This window comes from Colius striatus, chromosome 22 (assembly GCF_028858725.1).
Source record: "Colius striatus isolate bColStr4 chromosome 22, bColStr4.1.hap1, whole genome shotgun sequence".
NCBI classification, from domain to species: Eukaryota; Metazoa; Chordata; class Aves; order Coliiformes; family Coliidae; genus Colius; species Colius striatus.
The window spans coordinates 2,272,013-2,293,060 of NC_084780.1; the positions used below are offsets into that span (position 1 = coordinate 2,272,013).

A 21,048-nucleotide genomic window follows, 5' to 3' on the forward strand; every position below is an offset into this window, starting at 1 on the left:
GGAGTCGTCGTGCGGGGCGGCGGGCGGGGACTCGGCTTCCCAGCGTGCCCCGCGCGGAGCCCGCGCCGCCGCCCCGCTCGCGCCGCCGCTCGCGCTGCCGGGGGTCTCTCAGCGCGGGGGCGGCGCCGGCGGCTGCTCCCGGGGGTCCCGGCGGAGGCGGCTCCGGCCGTGTGGGGCGAGGAGGAGGCGGCCGAGCTCCCCACGGCTGAGCGCCGGGCGGCGAGCGAGTGCAGGATGGGGGGCGCGTGGCCGGCGGTGAGCGCGGGCCGCGGGCGGGCCGGGCGGCGGCGGGAGGGCGGCGGGGAGGGGGCTCCGCAGCGGGCCGGGGGTGTCCGGTGAGGCGGGGCCGGGCGGAGGCGGCGGCGGGCCCGGGGCGGGCGGCGAGGCCCCGGGAGCCCGAGAGCCGCCCGCGTGCGCCGGTGGGGGGGAGGCGGCCGAACGCGGCTCCGCGGCGGCTCCTCGGGCCCCGGCGGCGGCGCGGAGCGGGGCGGGGGGAGGCGGGGCCGCGCCGTCCCTCCGTGCCGCGGGGGAAAGCGGGAGCGGGGCCCGGGCCCTGCGGGGGCTGCTGCCCGCGTCCCGCGCCGGCGCTGCCCCTCTCCGCTCTTTCGTTCGGGGTTTGACCCGCTCCCGCTTCCCCGCCGCCACCGGGCAGCCGCGGCGGAGCGGGACGAGCCCCGGGCAGCCGGGAGCGACTGGGCTGGGCCCCGTTTTGCGGCGGGGAGTCCCGGGGGAGGCGGCCCCGGCGCTGGCAGCTGCCTGGGACACGCTTCGCTCACCCCAAAAACTTTGTGTCCCGCTCTTCTCCCACCCCGCGTTATTTCCTTCGTGCTGTTGTGTTTCCTTCGTGCTGCTTGATGCGGTCCCATGGCGGGGAGAGGGGGGAGGAAGTTCAGCCCCAGAGAGGGGTGACAACAGCTGAAAGGGCTCCTGGAGCCCTCCCGGGTCAGGAATTGCTGCGGCACTGCCGGGTCCCTCTCTCCTGCTGCTGACTTGGGCCTTGCTGCTGGAGCCATCTCTGCGCAGGGGACGGTGGCTGCAGCTCAGGAGGGAGCCGCGGGGCTGTGGGCTGGCTGGTTCTGGCCTGGGTTCTTTTTGGGACGGGAGGTTGCAACTTTGGCTCTGTGTCTCTGCTGCTTCTTCTCCCTCACGGGTGGTGTGAGCACGTTTGGGAGGAGCAAACAGAGAGCTGTGGTGCAAAGTTGGGAGCCCCACGGGTTGTCATCTGAGTCGGGTGTTTTTAGTGGTATAAAGGGCTTTGGATTCCCTACAGGAAGCCCTGTGAGGGCCATCAGTGGGAGGGGGCTCGTGGTCAGTGCTGTCTGCTCCTTGGGTTCATGTGGTGGGCTCAGCTCTTTTCTCCTCTTCCCACTGGGTTTGGTTGAACGTGTCCTACCCTCACCTCTGTGTGTCCTGCTACCCTCTGAACTCCCTCCATTGGGGTTTTTTCTGTACTTCCAAGTCTAATCCTCCCTTGTGAATGCTTGTGGCAGGCAGGAAGGTGACAAAAGGAGTTGTGGTGGTGATTTGTCGGGTAGGTGCAAGGCTTTGGGCTCTCACTGGGTGTTGTCAGCACCCTCCTGCCCAGAGCCATCCCCTTCACCTAAACCACACACCACCAGTCACAGAAACAGCCCCCAGCAGAGGCACTTCCCAAACCAGCCTCTTGCAAAAACCAAGGTGCTCACAGAAAGAGGAGAAGCTGGGAGGGTTTGGAAACATCTGGGGGTAAACTTTGTGAGTCCCTGTGCAGTGTTCCAGCTGGAGCTGTGAAAACTTTCTCCAAGCCTCATTCCAGTGGGGTGTCTGACTGTCCCCAGCCCCTTTCTCTTGATGAGCTGAGAGCCTTGTCCTCTTTTAGGAGACAGCCAGATCCGGCAGGTTGCTGGTTGTTGACGTGCTCTGTGTTTGTGTTTCAGGGGCCCTGTGGGCAGTGGTGGGAGCGGCTGGCACCTCGGTTCTCTGCCTGTGTGAGAAGGGAGATGCCAAGGTCACGGAAGAGACAGGCAAGATGTCCAAGAAGGAAAAAGAAATGAAAACAGGTGAGACCCATCCCCAAAGAGATTGTTTCCTTTTCATCCTTTGTTGTGTTTCTGGCTCCCATTGGGCAGCTGGTGTGAATGGGCAAGGGCAGAGAGAGCAGGACTGTGGTTGGTGTAAGAAATGCTTAATTCTTCCCAGAAAGTCCAGTTTTAACCCAAATCCTGCTGCTGAAGCATCACTAATGAGCTTCAGCTTCCTAGCTGGATGCATTCGGTCATCCAGGGTAGGCAAGAAGGCCAAGGGCATCCTGGCCTGGATCAGGAACAGTGTTGTCAGCAGGAGCAGGGAGCTGATCATTGCCCTGGACTCAGCTTTGGTGAGGCTGCACCTCCAATACTGTGTCCAGTTCTGAGCCCCTCTCTACAAGAAGGACATGGAGGTGCTGGAGAAGATCCAGAGGCAGCTACCAAGCCAGGAAAGGATTTGGAGATGTCTCAGAGGAGGAAGGGCTGAGGGGTCTGGGGCTGTTTAGCCTAGAAAAAAGAAGGCTCAGGAGAGATCTTCTCGCTCTGTACATCTACTTGAAGCTGTAGCGAGGTGAGGGTCAATCTGTTCTCCCTGGTAACAAGCAATAGAACAAGAGGAAACAGCCTCAGGTTGCACCAGGGGAGGTTCACACTGGATATGAGGAGGAATTTCTTTGCTGACAGGGCTGTCAGGCCTTGGAACAGCTGCCCAGGGAGCTGCTGGAGTCACCATCCCTGGAGGGGTTTCAGAGCCGGGTGGGTGTTGCACTGAGGGAAATGGGCTGGTGGGTGATGGGGCTGGGACAAAGGCTGCACTCCAAGAGCTGAAAGGTCTCTCCCAGCTGAAATGATCCTGTGATTGTGTGATGCCTGTGAAGTGATGTGGCTGTGTTGGGCTGTGCGGGGCTCTGCAGGGAAGGCCGCGTCCGGCCGTGACTGTGGCAGCTGGAGGCAGGGCCTGGCTGCCCCCCACAGAGTCACAGAATGATGGGTCTTGTAAGGAACCTTTAGAGATCCTTCAGCCCAACCCCCTGCTAAAGCAGGTTCTGCTTGGTCAGGGGCACAGGAACGTGTGCAGGTGGGTTTGGAAACCTGCTGAGAAGGAGCCTCCACACCCTCCCTGGGCAGCCTGGGCCAGGGCTCCCTCACATTAACAGGGAAATATGTTCCTTATGTTTAAATGGAAGCTCCTCCTAAAGCCCACAGGGGATACTTGCAGCAGCTTTTCACAGAAGCCTGTGTTTGCCCACAGGATAGAAAGCAGGGGAATCTGGGGCACTTGTGGCAGGTTCTGTCCCTTCCCTGTCCCTCTGGCCATGTGACAGGATGGAGCTCAGCCCAGACGGTACCGTGCCGGGGTTCCTCTCTGCCTGGACACACACTGTCTGTCCAGGCTTTGACCCTAAGCTGTTCCTGCTTTACTTCCTTGGCCTGTGGTGGTTGTTCTGTGGGGACAGGCTGAGCAGGTGTCACCTCCTTCACCCCGTGAGCTGGGGACAAGGAGGGCTGCGTGGGCAGTGCCCGTTGGCTCTGCAGGGCAAGGGCTCAGCAGCTGGAGGCAGGTAGCCACGGCTGCCCACTGCCTGTCCTCAACTTGCCATCTCCTCTGCTAGGAAGGTGCCGGGTCCTTGTTGCTGTTCCGAGGGTGGTGTTTCTCACAGAGCCTGCAGCAGCTGATCTTCAAGATCCTGCAGGAGACCTGCAGCCTACTGGCAGTACCTCCTAGGTAGGCACCGAGCCCTTTGGACTGGCTGTTTCTGCACTGCGTGTGTCTCCTCCTGGAGCTGCAACGTGCTGCCGGAACAGCTGGGGCTGCGGCAGCCGCTGCCCTGGTGCTCTGAGAGACGTGGGCTCTGGCGTCATGTTTCCCTGCAGCGCTGCGGGTGCAGCTCAGCAGCTCCTGTCAGCCCGGCTGAGCCTGCTGGGTGGTGCCTGCCCCATGCTTCTGCTCTCCTGCAGGCTACCTGCTGCTCGGGGACTTCGTGGCCTTGGGGGTGTGCTCCAGGAACGGCCCAGTGGAGAACCAGCGCAGCATCTGTCGCCTCTGCTGGGGCCTGCAGCTCCTGCTCACGACTCAGGCATCCAACTCCATTCTGTGTCCTTGCCCGTGCTGCTCACTGTCGCCTGCACCGAGAACATCGAGCACGTGGCCTCTTGGGCTTCCGCTGCCCACAGGGGAGAACTCTCAGCGCCCCGGCTGGCTCCTGGTGCCCCTCTGGCTTTACAGATGGGGAGAGGGGGGCACAGAAGCTGGGGGGTGTGTGGAAGCCAGGCGTGCCGGGGGGAAGGGCAGATACTGCTTGTGGATTTAAGTCTGTTTCTGGTTTTAATAAAGATGTATTTTGTAGCTAATGAAGACCGTCTGTAATTCAATGAGTATCAGAGAATCACAGCATGATGGGGTTGGAAGGGAGCTGTAGAGATCATCCAGCCCAATCCCTCTGCAGAAGCAGGTCCCACCTAGATCAGGTCACACGGGAACAGTGTCCAGGTGGGCCTTGAAGAGCTCCAAGGAAGGAGCCTCCACACCCTCCCTGGGTAGTTTGTCTGGGACTCCCTCACACCCTCAGTCTCCTCCAGACTAAACAGCCCCAGGTCCCACAGCCTTTCCTCATAAGGAAGATGCTCCAGTCCCCTGATCATCTTGGTGGCCCTGCACTGGCCTCTCTCCAGCAGTTCCCTATCTCTCTGGAGCTGTGGAGCCCAGAGCTGGACACCTACAGATGAGAGGGGGAGGAGAACCTCCTTTGATCTGCTGCTCATACTCTAGATGCCCCCAGACTGCCATTGGCTTCTTGCCCATGAGGGCACGTTGCTGGCTCACATTCAGTTTATCAACAAACACTCCCAGGTCTCTCTCCTGGAGCTGCTCTCCATCAGGTCACCCTGAGCCTGTCCTGATGCAGGGGGTTGTTCCTCCCCAGCTGCAGGACTCTGCACTTGTCCTTGTTGAACCTCATGAGTTTCCTCTCTGCGCAACTCTCCAGCTGATCAAGGCCCCGCGGAATGGCAGCACAGCCTCTGGGGAATCAGCTGGGGCTGGGCCAGAGCTTGGCAGGGGACAAAGCCAGAAGAGCTGCCCCAAGCTGACCCCAGGGGGATTCCATGCCCTGGGGTGCCCTGCTCAGCAACACAAGCCCAGAGGAAGAAGGAGAAGTCATTGAGTCATTTGTCTTCCAAAGCAGCTGCAGGCCATCCTGAGGCCCTTCTTCCCACAAAGGGACTGGGCAGCAGGAGTCAAAGGGAAGGAGAGAAGGAACTGTTGTTGTTCGCCTTTGCTGCCACACACAGCCTTTGCTTTTCTTTGTGAAACTGTCTTTATCAGGATATGTGTCATTCCTGCTGTTGCTGGTGGTGTCTGTGCTTACAATGTTGCTCTGGAAATGTTTGGGTTCCTCTCCCTTCATCTCAGGCCTGAACCTGCTCTGTCCCAGCTGCAGCCCATCGAGCAGCGTGTGCGAGGCTTCCTCAGAGCTGGCTTGCTCACAGCATCTCTCTCTTGAAACGGGATGCAGTGGGTTTGTGTGGGCAGGTTTGGCAGTGGGGGGCTCCAGGGGTGGCTGCTTTAAACAAATTGCTGCCAGGAGCTTCCCCTGTATCTGGCAGGGCCAGGCCAGTCAGCTCTGGGATGGACCCGCTGCTGCCCAAGGCCTGGCCAGTGAGTGATGGAGGTAAGGCCTCTGTGATGGATGGACTGGAGAAGGGGAAGAAGTTGCTTCAGCAGAAGAGAGTGAGAAAGTGAGAACAACATGTCAGGGGTCCCTGTATGTGGGTGTGAGGTGACATCCCTGCAGTGCCCCCCATGGCCATGGGGCTCAGTGTGGAGCATCCATGTGCAGCGAGGCCGTCCCAGGGGCCAGGAGCTGCGATTCGCGTCTCTGCGAGGCCGAAGGAGCAGCCCCGGCAGGAGCAGTGGGGCTGGGGGTGTGTCGGGGCCCCGCGGGGCTGTGCCTGGGCTGGGTGCCAGGAGGAAACCTCAGGCTTCCTGGCCGGGCGCTGTGGGGGAAGCGCAGCGAGTGCTGCGGGGCCACGGGGGCTGCGGTTTGTGCAGCTGCAGCTGCAGCTCCCGATGCATCTGCCTGCAGGGAACAACGACCCCTGGGGCACACGGGGACGGCTGGGGACACGCTGGGGCCTCTCCTGCTGCCGGGCTGGGGACGTGTCCCAGCGCGGCTCCTGCCGGGGCCCTGTCCTGAGGCTCTCCAGGAGGGATGTTCCTGCAGGCTGGGGCTGCAGCTCTGCCCCCAGCCCAGGGCTGTCCCACAGGGGCTGCAGCAGGGCAGGGGCTGTTCCCTTTCCACCCCGACACAGAGCCAGTGCAGCCCCACAGCTTGGGGCTGGAGGACACTGCCCTTGTGGGTTCTCTGATGAGTGTGGCCCTGGGGATGCTCAGTGCTCCCAGTGCTCCCAGTTGAGGGCCTGGAGACCCATTTCCCCTCTGCGCCTGCCTCGGCCCATAACTCTGCCCCATGGCAGCAGCCGTGGCACCCGCATTGGGACCGTGGTGTCCCTCATATATGGGCATGAAGGGCACGGGAGAAGCTCATTGGCGGGCTGAGCTGTGTCAGAGGGGAGAGAGCTCCTGATCACATCTCAAAAGGTGCTGCTGCTTGGATTGGCTCCTGCAGCTGCGTTGGCATCTCTCAGAGATCTCACCCTCCCATCAGCAGCAGCCCCACGAGGTTGCGGGAGCCGTGCCGGGTAGTGGGGAGCAGCAGGGCTGTGCCCGCGGGGCAGGAGGCTCAGGATGGGCACGGAGGGACTCCTGTGGCCTCGGGTGCTGTGGCCGCTCCTCGGGCTGCAGCTGTGCAGGGGTAAGTGCTGGCTCCCTTGTCCCACAGCCCAGGGCCAGTGGGCACCAGCGTGCTCATCGGGATACCTCTGGCAATTCGGTTTCTTCATGGGTGCCGCTGGGACGAGGGGCAGAAGGTGCTCAAGGGAGTCGATGCTGTGCCTGTGTGGGTGGGAGAGGGAGGTGTGGGGCTGGGGCACGGGGCCATACAGGGGTTGCTGTGCTGGGGAGGAGAGAGGGGACACGGGAAAGGGGGTTTGAATTAGTGGGGATGTGCTGCAGGCTGTGGGGCTGTGAATGGTACAGCAGGTCTGCTGCTGGGCAGCCTCAGCCCTTTGCAGAGCTGGGGAGAAAAGGGACCCCCAGACTGCCCCAGGGACAGCCCAGGATGGGGAGGGCTGTCCCTCAGGTGCCTTTACCTCTGCCTGGGCAGGGGGGACCCCAGAGCTGTAGTCTGGAGCTCAGTGCTCTCCTGACCAGCCCCATGTTGGCGTTTCAGGGGCTGCAGAGTTGAGGCTGGTGAATGGCGGCAGCCGCTGCGCTGGGAGAGTGGAGGTGGAACACGAGGGACAGTGGGGCACTGTGTGTGGTCACAACTGGGACTTGAAAGATGCTGCAGTGGTTTGCAAGCAGCTGGGATGTGGGTCTGCTGTTCAGGCCTTTCGATACGCACGTTTTGGGCCAGGGACTGGCCCCATTTGGTTGGCTACTGTTCAGTGTCGTGGCTCTGAGTCTGCCCTGTCCAGGTGCAGACACCGCGGCTGGGGTGACAACGACTGTGTCCACGGCTGGGATGCTGGAGTGAGCTGTTCAGGTAAGAGGCCAGAAAGGGACCTGGCTGTGCCCTCCAGGAGCAATGAGTGTGTGTGAGAGCAGGGTCTAGGCTGGCTGGTCACATTGCCAAGCTGCAGCTGGTGTTGCTGGTGTCTCCAGTCCTGAGAAAGGACAATAGGAACCCAGCCCAGAGTCTAACCCCAAACCTGGACCCTGAGGTTGCTCAGCCCACTCTCAGTTGGTGCCTGGCCTGCCTCTCCCTGCCTCATTGTGTCTCAGTTCCCATCTTCCTCCTCCCACTCAGCCAGGACCGGTCTGGCATGGCCACAGGCCAGGTCCCACCATGCCAGAGGCACCCACAGCGTCTCATGCAGCCCTGGGGAATGGCAGGAGGTTGCAAGGGACTTTTGGGTTGTGTCTCCTGGTAGACATGAGTCCCTCAGCCTAAGCAAAAGAGATGTTTGGGTGGGAGCAGCACTGGCCTTGGGCAGAGGAACAGGGTGGCTCGTGGCACTTTATTCCTCTGCCAGGGTGACCCCATGAGCTACAGCTCACTAAGACATGGCCTCCTGCAGGCAGGGCTGACCTTTCCTGCCTGCCCCAGCCCCAGCCCCAGCTGCCCTGTGCCACAGGACCTTTGCCAGCACTTGCACTATCCTCAGTGCCTGTCCTTGCCCTGGGAGCTCCTGCAGCCCAGGGCTGTTCCTCTGTCAGGGAGGAGGGGTCTCCTGCCCTCTTCCTGGCCTTGAATCGGGATATGTGTGACTACCAGTGCCCTCTGGCCTGGGCTGAGGAGCTTCTCCCCAGAAATGTGCCAGAGCAGGGGATTGGCACAGACACCAGCTGCAGATACAGCTGTACCCTGTGACATGTCCCTTCAAACAGCAGCATCCCAGCAGCCTGAGGCCACCCTGAGGGAAGGGCGTGCTTCTGGCAACTGCAAGGGATTCCCCAACCTGGCTCTGAGCTCGGCAGGCTGCAGGGCAGGCTGCAGCAGCCAGCAGTGCCTTGGCCAGTCCCCCTGGGGCCCAAGAGCTGCAGGTGCTGCAAGGCTCTCCAAACTGGCAGCAGTCTGTCTAAGCAGTTGCTGTGTTAAAGGAATTGGGCAGAGAAGAAACCCCTTGTGTTCCACCTTATCCTCAGGTTTCACTGGGGCTGGGGGCAGCCGGGCTGAGGTTTCCAGTGGTGCTCAGTGCGGGGCTGTAAGTCCAGTCATGTTTGGTGCATCCAACTGTCACAGTTAGAGATGCACAGGGAGCACAGAGCACCTTCAGTCCAGTTATGGTCTTGCACAGATACGGCCACACTGCAGGTGTTGGGTTGCATTCAACAAGAACTCTCGTGGCTGTGTTAAATAATAGTGGGAGTTCATGGAAGGACAGAAGGGCAGATCCTTTGGGATTGCTGGTGAGAAACACACAGCCTGCAAAGCATGGACAAATGTTAAGAACATGAATAACAAGGCCAGAGATAAGCACAGTAAAATACACAACGGTTCTCTGGAGATTCCTGAGTTTCCCAGGGAAGCTCTTGGTCCCTCTGAGTGTTTGAATCTCACCCCATGAGCATCTCTGTGGTGGGGGTTGAGAGGTTCACCCATCGACTGATCCCACAAGGCAGCAGCAAGGTCCATCCAACATGTCTGTGACAGTGTCTTCCCCCTAAATCCTTCCTCTCTTAAGCCATATTTGTAACATTTGTGAACTTCCAGGTGCAGCTTTAGTGCCTCCAGCCGTACACTCCCTTTGCTCTGGCTGGTACAGAGTTTTCTCACGTTGCTTTTAAAGGCATAGCCTGGAATTCAGAATGCACACCCAGTGAGGGGGTGGTCACACCTTGTGGGCAGGTGGCCTTTGGGATGGAGGTGTGTTTTGGTATTGTAATGGTATTATAATGAGCAAAATCCACTCAAAGGATGTGACATTGATTTCACAGTCATTTTCTGTGCAGCAAAGGCTTTAGGACCCAGAACGTTTTGCTCCTCAAGAGAGGCAAATCCTGCTTAGAAGTTCCTTCTGTGTGATTTTGGGAGCAGAGCAGCCTGGGACCTGCCCAATATTTACATGTTTTCCAACTGGTAATTGCCAGCTGAGAACAGCCTTTGAGTTGCAATGATTTGGCTCAGGGTGGCAGCAACACAGCTCCTTGGTTCTGTGGCACCACCAGGTTCCCATCCCTGAGGTGGTATTCCACGGTGCCTCCCCTCCACACAACCCTCTGTGCTGTTCCTCTCCAGGTCACCAGGCTCCCCTGGTGTTGCCAACATCCAAGGCTGCAGGTCAAGTGTCCCATGAGACCAGCAAGCCCACAAGTGCTGAAGAGTGGCAGGGTGTCCCTGGTGTGTTTGTGCCACCAGCACCCACTGGCGGCTTGTGGGGCACTTTGTGGCCTCCTTGGAGATGAGGTGGGACGAGGGCAGGTAACTGCCAGCAGGCTCTGGGAACTCACAGGGGGCTTTGGCTGCTCCAGGGTTTGTCCGGCTGGTTGGAGGGGACAATGACTGCTCAGGACATGTGGAGATCCATGAGAGGAAGAAGTGGAAAAGTGTCTGTGCCTCAGCCTTTGGTCCCAGAGCTGCTGCTGTGGTCTGCAGGGAGCTGCAGTGTGGGGCAGCCCTGAACATCCAAGGGTCAGCTCATGATGGAGCCAGCGCCGGTGCCATGTGGGACAGAGAGCTGCAGTGTGCAGGGGATGAATCCTTCCTCATGTTCTGCCCCAGGGGGACCCTCAGACACCAGCTCTGCACCCCCACAGCTGCTACTTGGCTCAGCTGCACACGTAAGGACTCTCACTGGGGTGTAAAACACCAGGGATGTGCTGGGGACAGGGCAGCGAGGCAGGGACCGTGCTGGGCCTGAGGACAGAGGGGCTGATGTGGGATCTGCAGCCCCACAACGATGCGGTAAGAGGTGGAGGAGGAGGATGGCAGCTTTCCTGCATTTGAGCTCTCCCCAGCTCCTGAAGGACCCAGAGCACAAGTCCATCCCCTTCCATTCTTGGGCAGAGAAGAACCTCATGAGATTCAATGAAGACAAGGGCAGAATCCTGCACCTGGGGAGGAACAACCCCATGCATCAGGACAGGCTGGGGGTGACCTGCTGGAGAGCAGCTCCAGGAGAGGGACCTGGGGGTGCTGGTTGATAATAAACTGACCATGAGCCAGCAACGTGCCCTCGTGGGCAAGAAGCTAATGGCATCCTGGGGGGCATCAAGAGTGTGGGCAGCAGGTCAAGGGAGGTTCTTCTCCCCCTCTGCTCTGCTCTGGTGAGGCCTCATCTGGAGTCCTGTGTCCAGTTCTGGGCTCCTCAGCTCGAGAGGGACAGGGAGATGCTGGAGAGAGTCCAGTGCAGGGGCACCAAGATGATCAGGGGACTGGAACATCTTCCTTCTGCATGGGGGTCAGACTGGGTGATGTCTAAACGTCCCTCCCAACCCCACCATGCTGTGATTCTGTTTCTTCTGTGGCTGTGTTTGCAGGGTTCAGGCTGGTGAACGGCAGCACGGCGTGCGAGGGGAGGGTGGAGCTGCACGTGCAGGGGACCTGGGGCAGCCTCTGTGCCTCCCGCTGGCACCTCTCCGACGCCCACGTCCTCTGTGGTCACCTGGGCTGTGGCTTTGCCGTGTCCCTTCCCAGAGGAGGGAGTTTTGGGAGAGGAACGGGCCCCATCTGGAGAGACTCGTTCCACTGCAGTGGGACTGAAGCCCACCTGGGACAGTGCCCAGTGACGGTGCTGGGGGCCTCCCCGTGCTCCCATGAGGATGCTGCTGCTGTCATCTGCTCAGGTGAGGGCTGGCAAACCCTGGATTCGCTCCTTTGTCTCCTGGCATAACAGCAGCCCAAGGCAGGGGACCTGGGGCAGGCCCAGGCTGCACTTCCCCCTGTAGAAGCCCTGAGGGCTGCAGAGAGACATTGTCCCTGCCCCCCAGGGCAGCCCCAAGGGCCACCTCCAGGCTCAGGCTCCTCTGATGTCCCTCGGGGTGCTGGGTGTGGGACAGGGCTGTGGGGCTCATTCCACCCCTCTGGCTGCAGACAGCCCTGTCCCAGCAACACAGAAATAGCCCCAGGCATGATCTCAGCCCCACAGGGCTGCCTGGCTGCCCCCAGCAACAGCAGCAGAGCAGGGGGTGAGCCACAGAGCCAGGCTGGGGTTCTGGTGAGCACCAGCCCCAAACCTGTCCTTTCTGCTGGGGCAGACTCCTCAGCTCTGCTCCCTGCCAGGGACACTGGCTTCCCGGGCTCATCTCCAGCACCACATGGGCAGAGATGTGTGGGCTGTGCCACTGCTGGCTTCTGCTCTCTCAGAGAACAATAGAAGCATTTGGGTTGGAAAAGACCTTGAAGCTCACAGAGTCCCAGCACTGACCCACAGCCCTCAGCACCTCAGCCCCACGGCTTTGGGATCCCTCCAGGGCTGGACACTCCCCCAGCTCCCTGGGCAGCCTGGCACAGGGGCTGACGTCCCTCTCAGGGAAACAGTTCTGCCTCAGCTCCAACCTCTCCTGGGGCAACTTGAGCCTGTTCTCTCTTGGTAGACTTTTGATGTAAAAAGTGGGATGTTTTTGGTGGAATTTTGAGGGGAAAGATGGAGTTTTGGTGCATTTCTGAGGGCAAACTAAGGGATGTGTGACAGGAGAAGAGGAAACAGGCTCAAGTTCTAAACAGGGATGGTTTAGACAGGAGCTGAGGAAGAAGGTTGTTAGCCCCTGAGAGGGATGTCAGCCCCTGTGCCAGGCTGCCCAGGGAGCTGTGGGACTCCCCAGCCCTGGAGAGATCCCAAGGCTGTGGGGCTGAGGTGCTGAGGGCCACGGGGGGAGTGGTGGGCTGTGCAGGGTGAGGGCAGGGGGTGGACTCCAGGAGCTTTAAGGGCTTTTCCTGCCAAACCATTCCCTGGTTCTGAGGGGAAAGGTGTGGCTTGGGTGAGGTTTTGAGGGAAGAAGTGAGGTTTGGGTGGATTTTTTTAGAGGGAAGGTGGGGTTTAGGTGGAGTTTTGTGTGAAAAGATGGAGGGTCTTGAAAGCTTTGAAAGAAAAAGTGGGGTTTTGCTGCATTTCTGGGGGAAAACTGGGGGTTTGATGGAGTTTTGAGGAAAAAGATGGGGGTTTGTTGGGCCTCTGAGGGAAAACTGGGTTTTAGCAGAGCTTTAGGGGAGAAGTGGGCTGTTTTGTAGCTTTGATGAGTCCCCATCTGTGGAGGGATCCCAAAGCCGTGGAGCTGAGGTGCTGAGGGCCGTGGGTCAGTGATGGGGGTGAGGGGACGAGTCGGACTCCAGCAGCTTCAGGGGCTTTTCCAACCCCAAGGGTTGTGTGAGTCCATGATTTGTGGTTCCATGACTCCCCAGGCCCTGTCAGCTCCGGCCTGGGCTTTGCCCTCACTTCTTATCAGCACAAAGCTCCATCTTGTTGTGTTTGGTAGGAAACCCCCCACCTCACGCTATTCCCTGAACAGTGGCACCTGGAACAAGCTGCAGCACAGGGTTAAACCCTGGCACGGGCTGCCCAGAGAGGAGGGGGAGGCCCCATCCCTGAGATCCAGCAGCCAGACGTAGCTCAGGTGCTGAGGCCAGGGGGTGGTGCTGGTTGTGACGGGGTGAGGGGAGGGCTGGGACAGCAGCAGCTCCAAGGGCTTCTCCAACAGAAAGGACTGGGTGATTGTCTGCTCTCCACAGGCCCCGTCGGCTCCGGGTCCCTGCGGCTGGTGGGGGGAGGGAGCCGGTGCGCCGGGCGAGTGGAGATCTTCCAGCACGGGACGTGGGGCAGAGTCCTGTCTGAGCAGTGGGACGTGGCGGAGGCCCGTGTGGCGTGTCGGCAGCTGCGGTGCGGAGAGGCAGAGACGGCCTACAACCCGCCCAAGGCTGAGCGAGGGACGGGCCCCGTGGGGCTGCGAGGGGTGCGGTGCCAGGGGCACGAGGCCCAGCTGAGCCTCTGCAGCGTCTCCTGGCCGGCAGCGGGGGTCGTGGAGGACGTGGGGGTGGTTTGCGAGGGTGAGTGTCCCCACGGGCCCCCTGGGGCACAGGGTGGGTGGGCAGCTGGCCCCCGCTGCCATCTGGGCTCTGTCGCCGCAGGGAGCCGGCGCGTGCGGCTGGCGAACGGGCCCGGGCGCTGCGCCGGGAGAGTGGAGATCTACTCCCAGGGCAGCTGGGGCAGCGTCTGCGACGACGGCTGGGACCTGCCCGATGCCGCCGTCGTGTGCCGGCAGCTGGGCTGCGGAGGGGCCGTGCGGGCGCCGGGCTCTGCCGCCTTTGGGGAGGGCTCCGGGCACATCTGGCTGGACGGCGTCAACTGCTCCGGGGCCGAAGCCGCTCTCTGGGACTGCCCGGCCGGGCCCTGGGGGCGGCACGACTGCGGGCACAAAGAGGACGCCGGAGCCGTCTGCTCAGGTGCGTGGCGGGAGCCCAGGGCCCGGGGCACAGACTGTTCCTGGCTGCCTCTGAGCTCCCGCCCCAGCCCAGCCCAGGGATGGCCAGGCAGGGTCCCCTCTGTGCCCCGGGCTCCCTGTGCTGCTCCGCCATGGCCCAGGCCCAGCGGGAAGGGCAGGGCCGTGTGTCCATCACACACGTGTCTGTGCCCGTGGCTGCAAAGGGGCACTTTGCCCGGCTGAGGGGCCGGGGGGAGCGGGGCTGTCCCTGCTCCCAGAGCCCCAGACCAGCCCCTTCCCCTCTGGGGCCTTTCCTCCCAGAGTTCACGGCCCTGAGGCTGGAGAACAGCGACGGCTGCTCCGGGCGCCTGCAGGTTCTCTACAACGGGACTTGGGGCAGCGTTTGCTCCAACTCCATGACCCCCAAAACGGTGTCACTGGCATGCGAGGAGCTGGGCTGCGGGAAGGAAGGGACCCTGGAGATACAATGGCCACGGGGCAGAGTGTCTGGCCCCGCCTGGCTGGACCGTGTGGAGTGTGAGGAGAGACACGGCTCCTTCTGGCTGTGTCCCTCCGCTCCCTGGAACCCGCGGTCATGCGACGAGCTGCGAGATGTGACCCACATCACCTGCAATGGTAATTCTGAGCTGCACAGGCACCAGCATCCACCCAGCAATTCCTCCCTGCTGGCTGGGATCAGCACTGGGGTGGCAGCAGGAGCAGGGATTGTCCCCTGTGCTGGGCCCTGGGGAGGCTGCAGCTCCAGGGATGTGTTCAGTGCTGGGCCCCTCACTCACTGCCACAGGGACACTGAGGGGCTGCAGCGTGGCCAGAGCCGGGCACAGAGCTGGGGAAGGGGCTGGAGCACAAGGGGCTGGGGAGGGGCTGAGGGAAAGGGGGTGTTGAGGCTGGAGAAGAGGAGGCTGAGGGCAGCCAGCAGCACTCTCTGACACTCCCTGACAGGAGGCTGCAGGGAACTGGTGGTCGATCTCTTCTCTCCAGTCATGAGTGACAGGACAAGAGGAAGGGGACTCAAGTTGCCCCAGGGGAGATTGAGATTGGAGCTGAGGCAGAACTTTTTCCCTGAGAGGCTTGTCAGCCCCTGTGCCAGGCTGCCCAGGGAGGTGGGGTGTCCTCATCTGTGGAAGGATCCCAAAGCTGAGGTGCTGAGGACTGTGGGTCAGTGGTGGGATGGGCAGGGTGAGGGGAGGGCTGGGACTCCAGCACCTTCAGGGGCTTTTCCTACCCAAATGATTCCATGACTCCATGATTCTCTGATCTCCTTCTGCAGGGACACGGCCCAAAATGACCCCAACCCCGGGCTCCGCGTGCCCCAACGCCACGAGCTGCACAGGTAGGGAGCTGCTCCTCTGCTGCCCCTCTGGCCTGGCAGGGCTGTGCCCACCGTCCTGCTGCCCCAGCAGCTCCGTGCCTCCTGCAGACAGGGAGAGGATCCGCGCCGTGGGAGGAGAGGACGGCTGCTCGGGCCGGGTGGAGCTGTGGCACCGCGGCTCCTGGGGGACGGTGTGCGACGACGTGTGGGACGTGCGGGATGCCGAGGTGGCCTGCAGGCAGCTGGGCTGTGGGCCCGCCGTGGCCACCCTGCCCGAGGCTGCCTTTGGGGAGGGCACGGGCCCCGTCTGGCTGGAGAAGGTGGAGTGTCTGGGCACAGAGGCGGCTCTGCAGCACTGCAGGGCCTGGCCCGGGGACCGCGGGCTCTGCCGGCACAAGGAGGACGCGGCCGTGCGCTGCGCGGGTGAGTGCAGGGGCTGCAGCTCTGCCCGGGGCACGGAGCTGGGGCAGGTCCCATCCTGCCCTCAGAGCTCTGGAGAGCGAGGCTGTTCCTGCAGAGCGTGGCAGCCTGGTCCCATGTGGGCAGCAGCTTCTGTGGGGCTGGATGTCCTCCAGCTGCTGCCCGGCCAGGCTCTGCAGCCCCCAGGGGCACTTCTGGACCTTGGAGTCCTGGTTGGTAAACTGAACATGAGCCAGCAACGTGCCCTCGTGGGCAAAAAGGCCGATGATATCCTGGGGGCATCAGGAAGAGAGTGGGCAGCAGGTCGAGAGAGGTTCTACTCCCCCTCTGCTCTGCCATATCTGGTGGGGCGTCATCTGGAGTCCTGTGTCCAGTTCTGAGCACCCCAGCTCCAGAGCGACAGGGAGCTGCTGGAGAGAGGCCAGTGCAGGGCCAGCAAGATGATCTGGGGACTGGAATATCTTCCTTATGAGGAAAGGCTGTGGGGCCTGGGGCTGTTTAGTCTGCAGGAGGCTGCGGGGAGATCTCATTAACACTGACAAATACCTAAAGGGTGGGTGTCAGGGGGATGGGGTGACATTTTTTCTGCTATGTCCAGTCACAGGACAAGGGGTAATGGACAAAAGCTGCAAAACAAAAAGCTCCACTAAAACACAAAGAAAAACTCTTACACTATTAATGTGAGGGAACCCTGGCCCAGGCTGCCCAAGGAGGGTGTGGAGGCTCCTTCTCCAAGCCCACCTGGACACGTTCCTCTGCCCCCTGAGCAAGGGGAACCTGCTGTAGCAGGATGTGAGCTGGATGAGCTCTGGAAATCCGTTCCAACCCCCACTATCCTATGAGTCTCTGAACTCCCAGGCTGCTGGTGCTGCCCTGGCCAAGGCCCAGAGCAGGGCACTGGGCTCTGTCACAGCCCCCTGAGCAGCCCTGTGGAAGGGGTGGTTCAAGGGGGCTGTGCCAGGGGTGTCTGCACACACAGGCCAGGTAAGAGTGGAGGCTCCTGGTACCCACATACCCCCCTCTTAGCTCATCTCTCCTTCTCCTCCTCTGCAGCTGCACCCAGGACAGCAGCACTGACCCCTGGAGCAGGTGACGTGTCCTTCCCATCAGCAACGAGTCTCCTCGAGGCCGGGCTGTGACCCAGCCAGAGGGAAGGGGATCCTCACTGGGGGTGAAACTCCCAAGAGGAGGCAGCGGGTTATGGGTGCCGGGGGTGGGGAGGGCTGTGAGTTGCCCACGGTATGATGGGGGTCAGGGCTGGGTGCTCCAGCCCCCACTGCTCCTTGGCCTGGTGCTTCCCTCTGTGTGTCGCTGCCTGTGCAGATCCCACTCGGGGCCGCCCGACCAGCAGCAGAAGCGTCTCGTTGCCCGTCATCATGTGCATGATCCTGGGAGCCCTTTTCTGCCTGCTGCTGGCCCTCCTGGCCTGGAGAGTGCTCAGCGCCAGGGCTGAGCACAGAGGTGGGTCCTGCCCCACTCTGCCACGGGAAGGTGCCTCTTGGCAGGGCCAGGGCGCTGTGGGGTGTGTGTGTCAGCACAGGCAGAGCTGGGGGCACAGGCGTGTGCTGCTGCTGTGCCACTGACTGCCTGACGATGGGCCAGCAGCAGCCAGGGGAAGAGAGTCCCAACACGGGGGAGTTGGGGATGGGGTGAGAAGTGGCCAGAGCTGGGCTGGGGCAGATGGGCACAGGAGGAATGCAGGGCAGCAGGGTCCATTCCCGTGGTGTCAGGCCCCAGGCTGCTCCTCTGCCCAGCCCTCAGCAACCCGTGGCAGTGCAGGGGCTGTGCTGTGAATCCGTGGGGCAGAGAGGGGGCAGCTGCAGAGAGGAGGGAAGGTGGGAGATGCCTGTCCCTGAGCCAGAGCGGCCTCTATCCACAGGCTCCCAGACAGCCCTGGAGCCCTTCCCTGAGGCGGTGTACCAGGAGATCGGTTACAGCCCTGTGTGGGAGGAGCAGGCGAGATTCAGCCCATCAGGTGGGTCTGGGTCCATCCCTGGGGGCTCTGTCCCCTGGTCCCCAGTTGCAGCTGACTCCCTGCAGCCCCCAGGCCCAAGGTCCCTGCAGCAATGTGGGGAGAGCAGAGACGTCCTGGCCCAGGACAGAAGCTTCCTCACCATCAGCTCTGCCCACCCCAGCTGGGTTTGTCCCAGGGCACAGGGTCAGTCCTGGGCCCTCCTCCCCACTCAGCCCTGGCTTTGTGGGTCCCCTCTCCAGGCTCCTATTCGGAGGGGTCCCTGACCAAACTGCAGCCCCATCACATGGACAGCGAGGAGGAAGATGGTCTGGGGTCAGCACGAGGTAATGGGGGGAAGGAAGGGGTTGATGACTCATCCCTGCAGACTTGGGATGGACAGTGGTGCCCCTGAGTGCCACCATCAGAGTTGGGGAGCAGATGGGGATCTCCTGTGCCACTGCAGCCACCAGCGTCTGAGCCCCGTGTCCCTGCGCTTCCTCCCGTCCTCTTCTCTGCACGATGCATCTTCTCACCAACCTCAGCTCCTTTCTGCTTCCAGATGTCCCTGTCCTGCCCAGAGGTGGCCCAGCAGATGGCTATGATGATGCCAGGGAGGTTTCTGACCCTGGGGAGGACCTTGTGTCTGGGCACAGAGGCTGGGTAGTGCCCAGGGCAGCAGAGGAGGGAGCAGGGCCCAGGGACACACCTGGAGGTGAGGGGATGGGGATGAGGATGAGGGACAGGGAGGGTGGAGGGGGGCTCAACATCTCTGAAGTGGTGAGGAGAAGGAAGGAAGGAGATGTCCAAATGTGCTACAGCCTGCCTTGCTGCTTTGCAGAGACAAAGCTGTGCTCCCAGAGCAGTGCCGGGGCCCCGGGAGATGCCCAGTACCTGTGCCCAGAGAGCTGGAGCTATGACGATGCCCAAGAGGTGTCCCTGGCACATCCCCCTGAGGACAGCAAGGCCGTGACACCGCAGCTCAGGGCACAAGGGTGGCCCATCCCTGGGCCAGGAGAGCCCGTCACTGCCGCGGGGCTGGGAGCAGCTGGGAGGGAGGAGGGAGCTGTGCAGCTGGGAGAGCCCTGAGCTCCAGGGAGCCCTCGGCCCTTGCCAGCCATATCCTCTGCTTTTAGTGTCCTGTGTTCAGGCTATGCCTCCTCTTTGTTCTGATTAAAATCCCTTGAGGATTTGGGCCAGAGCTGGTGCCAGGCTGCCCAAGGGTCAAGGGCTGTCCCCGAGGCTGACTGGGGGGATCAGAGCACAAAGACGTGACAGTGGGGAAGGGACACGTCTTGGGGATAGCAGGCTCAGGGTCTGCAAGGGCCTCTGGTCCCTGGGGAAGATTCCTGCTGACAGAGACATTTCAATCCTGACATAGAATCATTGAATCAAAGATTCATTTGGGTTGGAAAAGATCTTTAAGATCATCAAGTCCAATCACCAGCCTCACCCAGCTGAGCCCATCACCAACCCTCAGCACCTCAGCTCCACGGCCATGCAACAGCTCATAGACCTATGGAATCATTTCAGCTGGAAAAGACCTTTAAGATCATTGAGTCTGATGTGTGTTGTGATGTCACACAACAGTTCCCTGATATGTTTGCAGTGCTGCTGAGTGACATCACAGTCAATGTGGGAACCAAAACGGGACCCTGTGACATTTCAGCACATCTGGGAACTGTATACGGGCAGTTTGACGTAACAGCACATCTGGGCACTGCAGCAGTGCTCTGTGATATCACGGAACATTTGGACACTGTAATAGTGTTGTGTGATATCACAGCACATCTGGGTGCAGTAACAGGGATGTTTGTCATCACATCACATCTGGGTTATTAATGAGGCTCTGTGACATCACAGCCCACCTGGTCGCCTTAATGGGGCTGTTGCCAAATGCTCTGTGATGTCACAGAGCACGGTTTCAGTGGCCATATAAGCTGTGATGTCACAGAGAACTGTTTTCGCACCTAGATGTGCTAGTAAATCTGGGACCTGCAATGGGGACATATATACCACTGTAGGCAGGGTCTACTTACCTGCTTTCTTGTAGCTGCCAGATGCAGTGGCATTACTTATACAGGCAGCCTGTATTTTCGATAGGAGCTGAGCAGGCAAAATGCACCAGATTGGAGATAGCTCTCACAGGAAAGCAGCTGCAAAGGTGGGACAGTGCTGGCTGATAGGCTACAGGGAGACCTACTGTGGTAGTTTGAGCCTGGCTGGATGCCAGGTGCCCACCACACCGCTCTATCCCCCACCTCCTCAGCAAGCCAGGGAAGGGGAGGAAATAAGATGGGAGTCTCGTGGGTTGAGATAAAAGCAGTTTAATAAAGAAGCAGCAAAGTCGCGCGCGGGAAGCAAAGCAGAAGCAGATAAAGCTGTTCCTCTCTACGTCCCATCAGCAGCGATGTCCGGCCACCTCCCGAGCAGCAGGGCTGCAGTATGTGTAGCGGTTGCTTTGGGAAGGCCAGAAATGAATCTCGCCTCCCCTTCCTGCTCCTCTCCCCCAGTTTATAATACTGAGCTGATGTCATATCGTATGGAATATCTCCTTGGTCAGCCTGGGTCAGCTGTCCTGGCCATGGTCCCTCCCAAGATCATGCCCACCCACAGCTATTGGTGAAGGTGGGGGAAGGAATGCTGGAGGGACAGCCCTGATGCTGTGCGAGCGGTAGTCATAATATTGATATCAACAGTAAGCACAGCACTGCAGGAGCTGCTGTGGAAAATCACTACCATCCCAGACCCACTACATGAGTGCTGCAACAGTTCTCTGTGAAATCACATTTGGGAAATCACAGCACATCTGGGCATTGCAAAGGGGCTGTGTGAAATCAGAGAACCTCTAGGCACTGCAACAGTGCTCTATGACATCACAGCAGATGTGGGCACGGCAACAGTGCTCTCTAATATCACAGCACTTCTGGATGCTGCAACAGTGTTCTGTGAAATCACAGTACATCTGGGCACTGCAAGAGTGCTCTGTGACATCACAGGACGTCTGGGCACGGGACCTACAGTGCTCTGAGACTTCACATAGTATCTGGGCACTGAAACGAGACTCTGTGGCATCAAAGCAGATATGGGCACTGCAAGAGTGCTCTGAAAAATCAGATCACAAGAATATTGCTACAGTGCTCTGTGACATCACAGCACATCTGGGCACTGCAACAGGGCCGTATGACATCACAGTACATCTGGCATTGCAAGGGGGTGTTTGAATTCAGAGAACTTCTAGGCACTACAACAGGGCTGTGTGACATAGCAGTACATGTGGGCATTGCAGAGGATGTGCTGTGTGTGTTGCATCACCGCTACACTGCTCTGTGACATCATAGCATATCTAGGCACTGGAACGGGGCTGTAGGACACACAGAAAATCTGGGCTCTGCGACAAGGGTGTTTGACATCACAT

General features: G+C 60.5%; 1 protein-coding gene across 1 annotated transcript; it reads left to right on the plus strand.

Moving 5' to 3' along the window:
- The first annotated feature begins 82 nt into the window (after positions 1-82).
- On the plus strand, positions 83-17,132 carry LOC133627575 (scavenger receptor cysteine-rich type 1 protein M130-like). Its single transcript, XM_062013856.1, has 14 exons — positions 83-255; positions 1,917-2,039; positions 3,624-3,732; positions 3,966-4,370; positions 6,848-6,981; positions 7,298-7,612; positions 11,050-11,355; positions 13,634-13,948; positions 14,248-14,540; positions 15,023-15,050; positions 15,218-15,280; positions 15,368-15,682; positions 15,806-15,971; positions 17,003-17,132. The coding sequence occupies exons 2-14, from the start codon at positions 2,009-2,011 to the stop codon at positions 17,130-17,132; spliced, it is 2,610 nt and encodes an 869-aa protein (XP_061869840.1). The 5' UTR covers positions 83-255; positions 1,917-2,008.
- Positions 17,133-21,048: the final 3,916 nt, after the last annotated feature.

What these genes read in the sequence shown, in the direction of transcription:
- LOC133627575 (XM_062013856.1), top strand. Translation starts at nt 2,009, where the DNA reads ATGTCCAAGAAGGAAAAAGAAATGAAAACAG. An exon ending in GTAGCTAATGAAGACCGTCT is followed by an intron (nt 4,371 to 6,847) that starts GTAATTCAATGA and finishes CTTGTCCCACAG; the next exon opens with CCCAGGGCCAGTGGGCACCA. An exon ending in TGTGTGGGTGGGAGAGGGAG is followed by an intron (nt 6,982 to 7,297) that starts GTGTGGGGCTGG and finishes TTGGCGTTTCAG; the next exon opens with GGGCTGCAGAGTTGAGGCTG.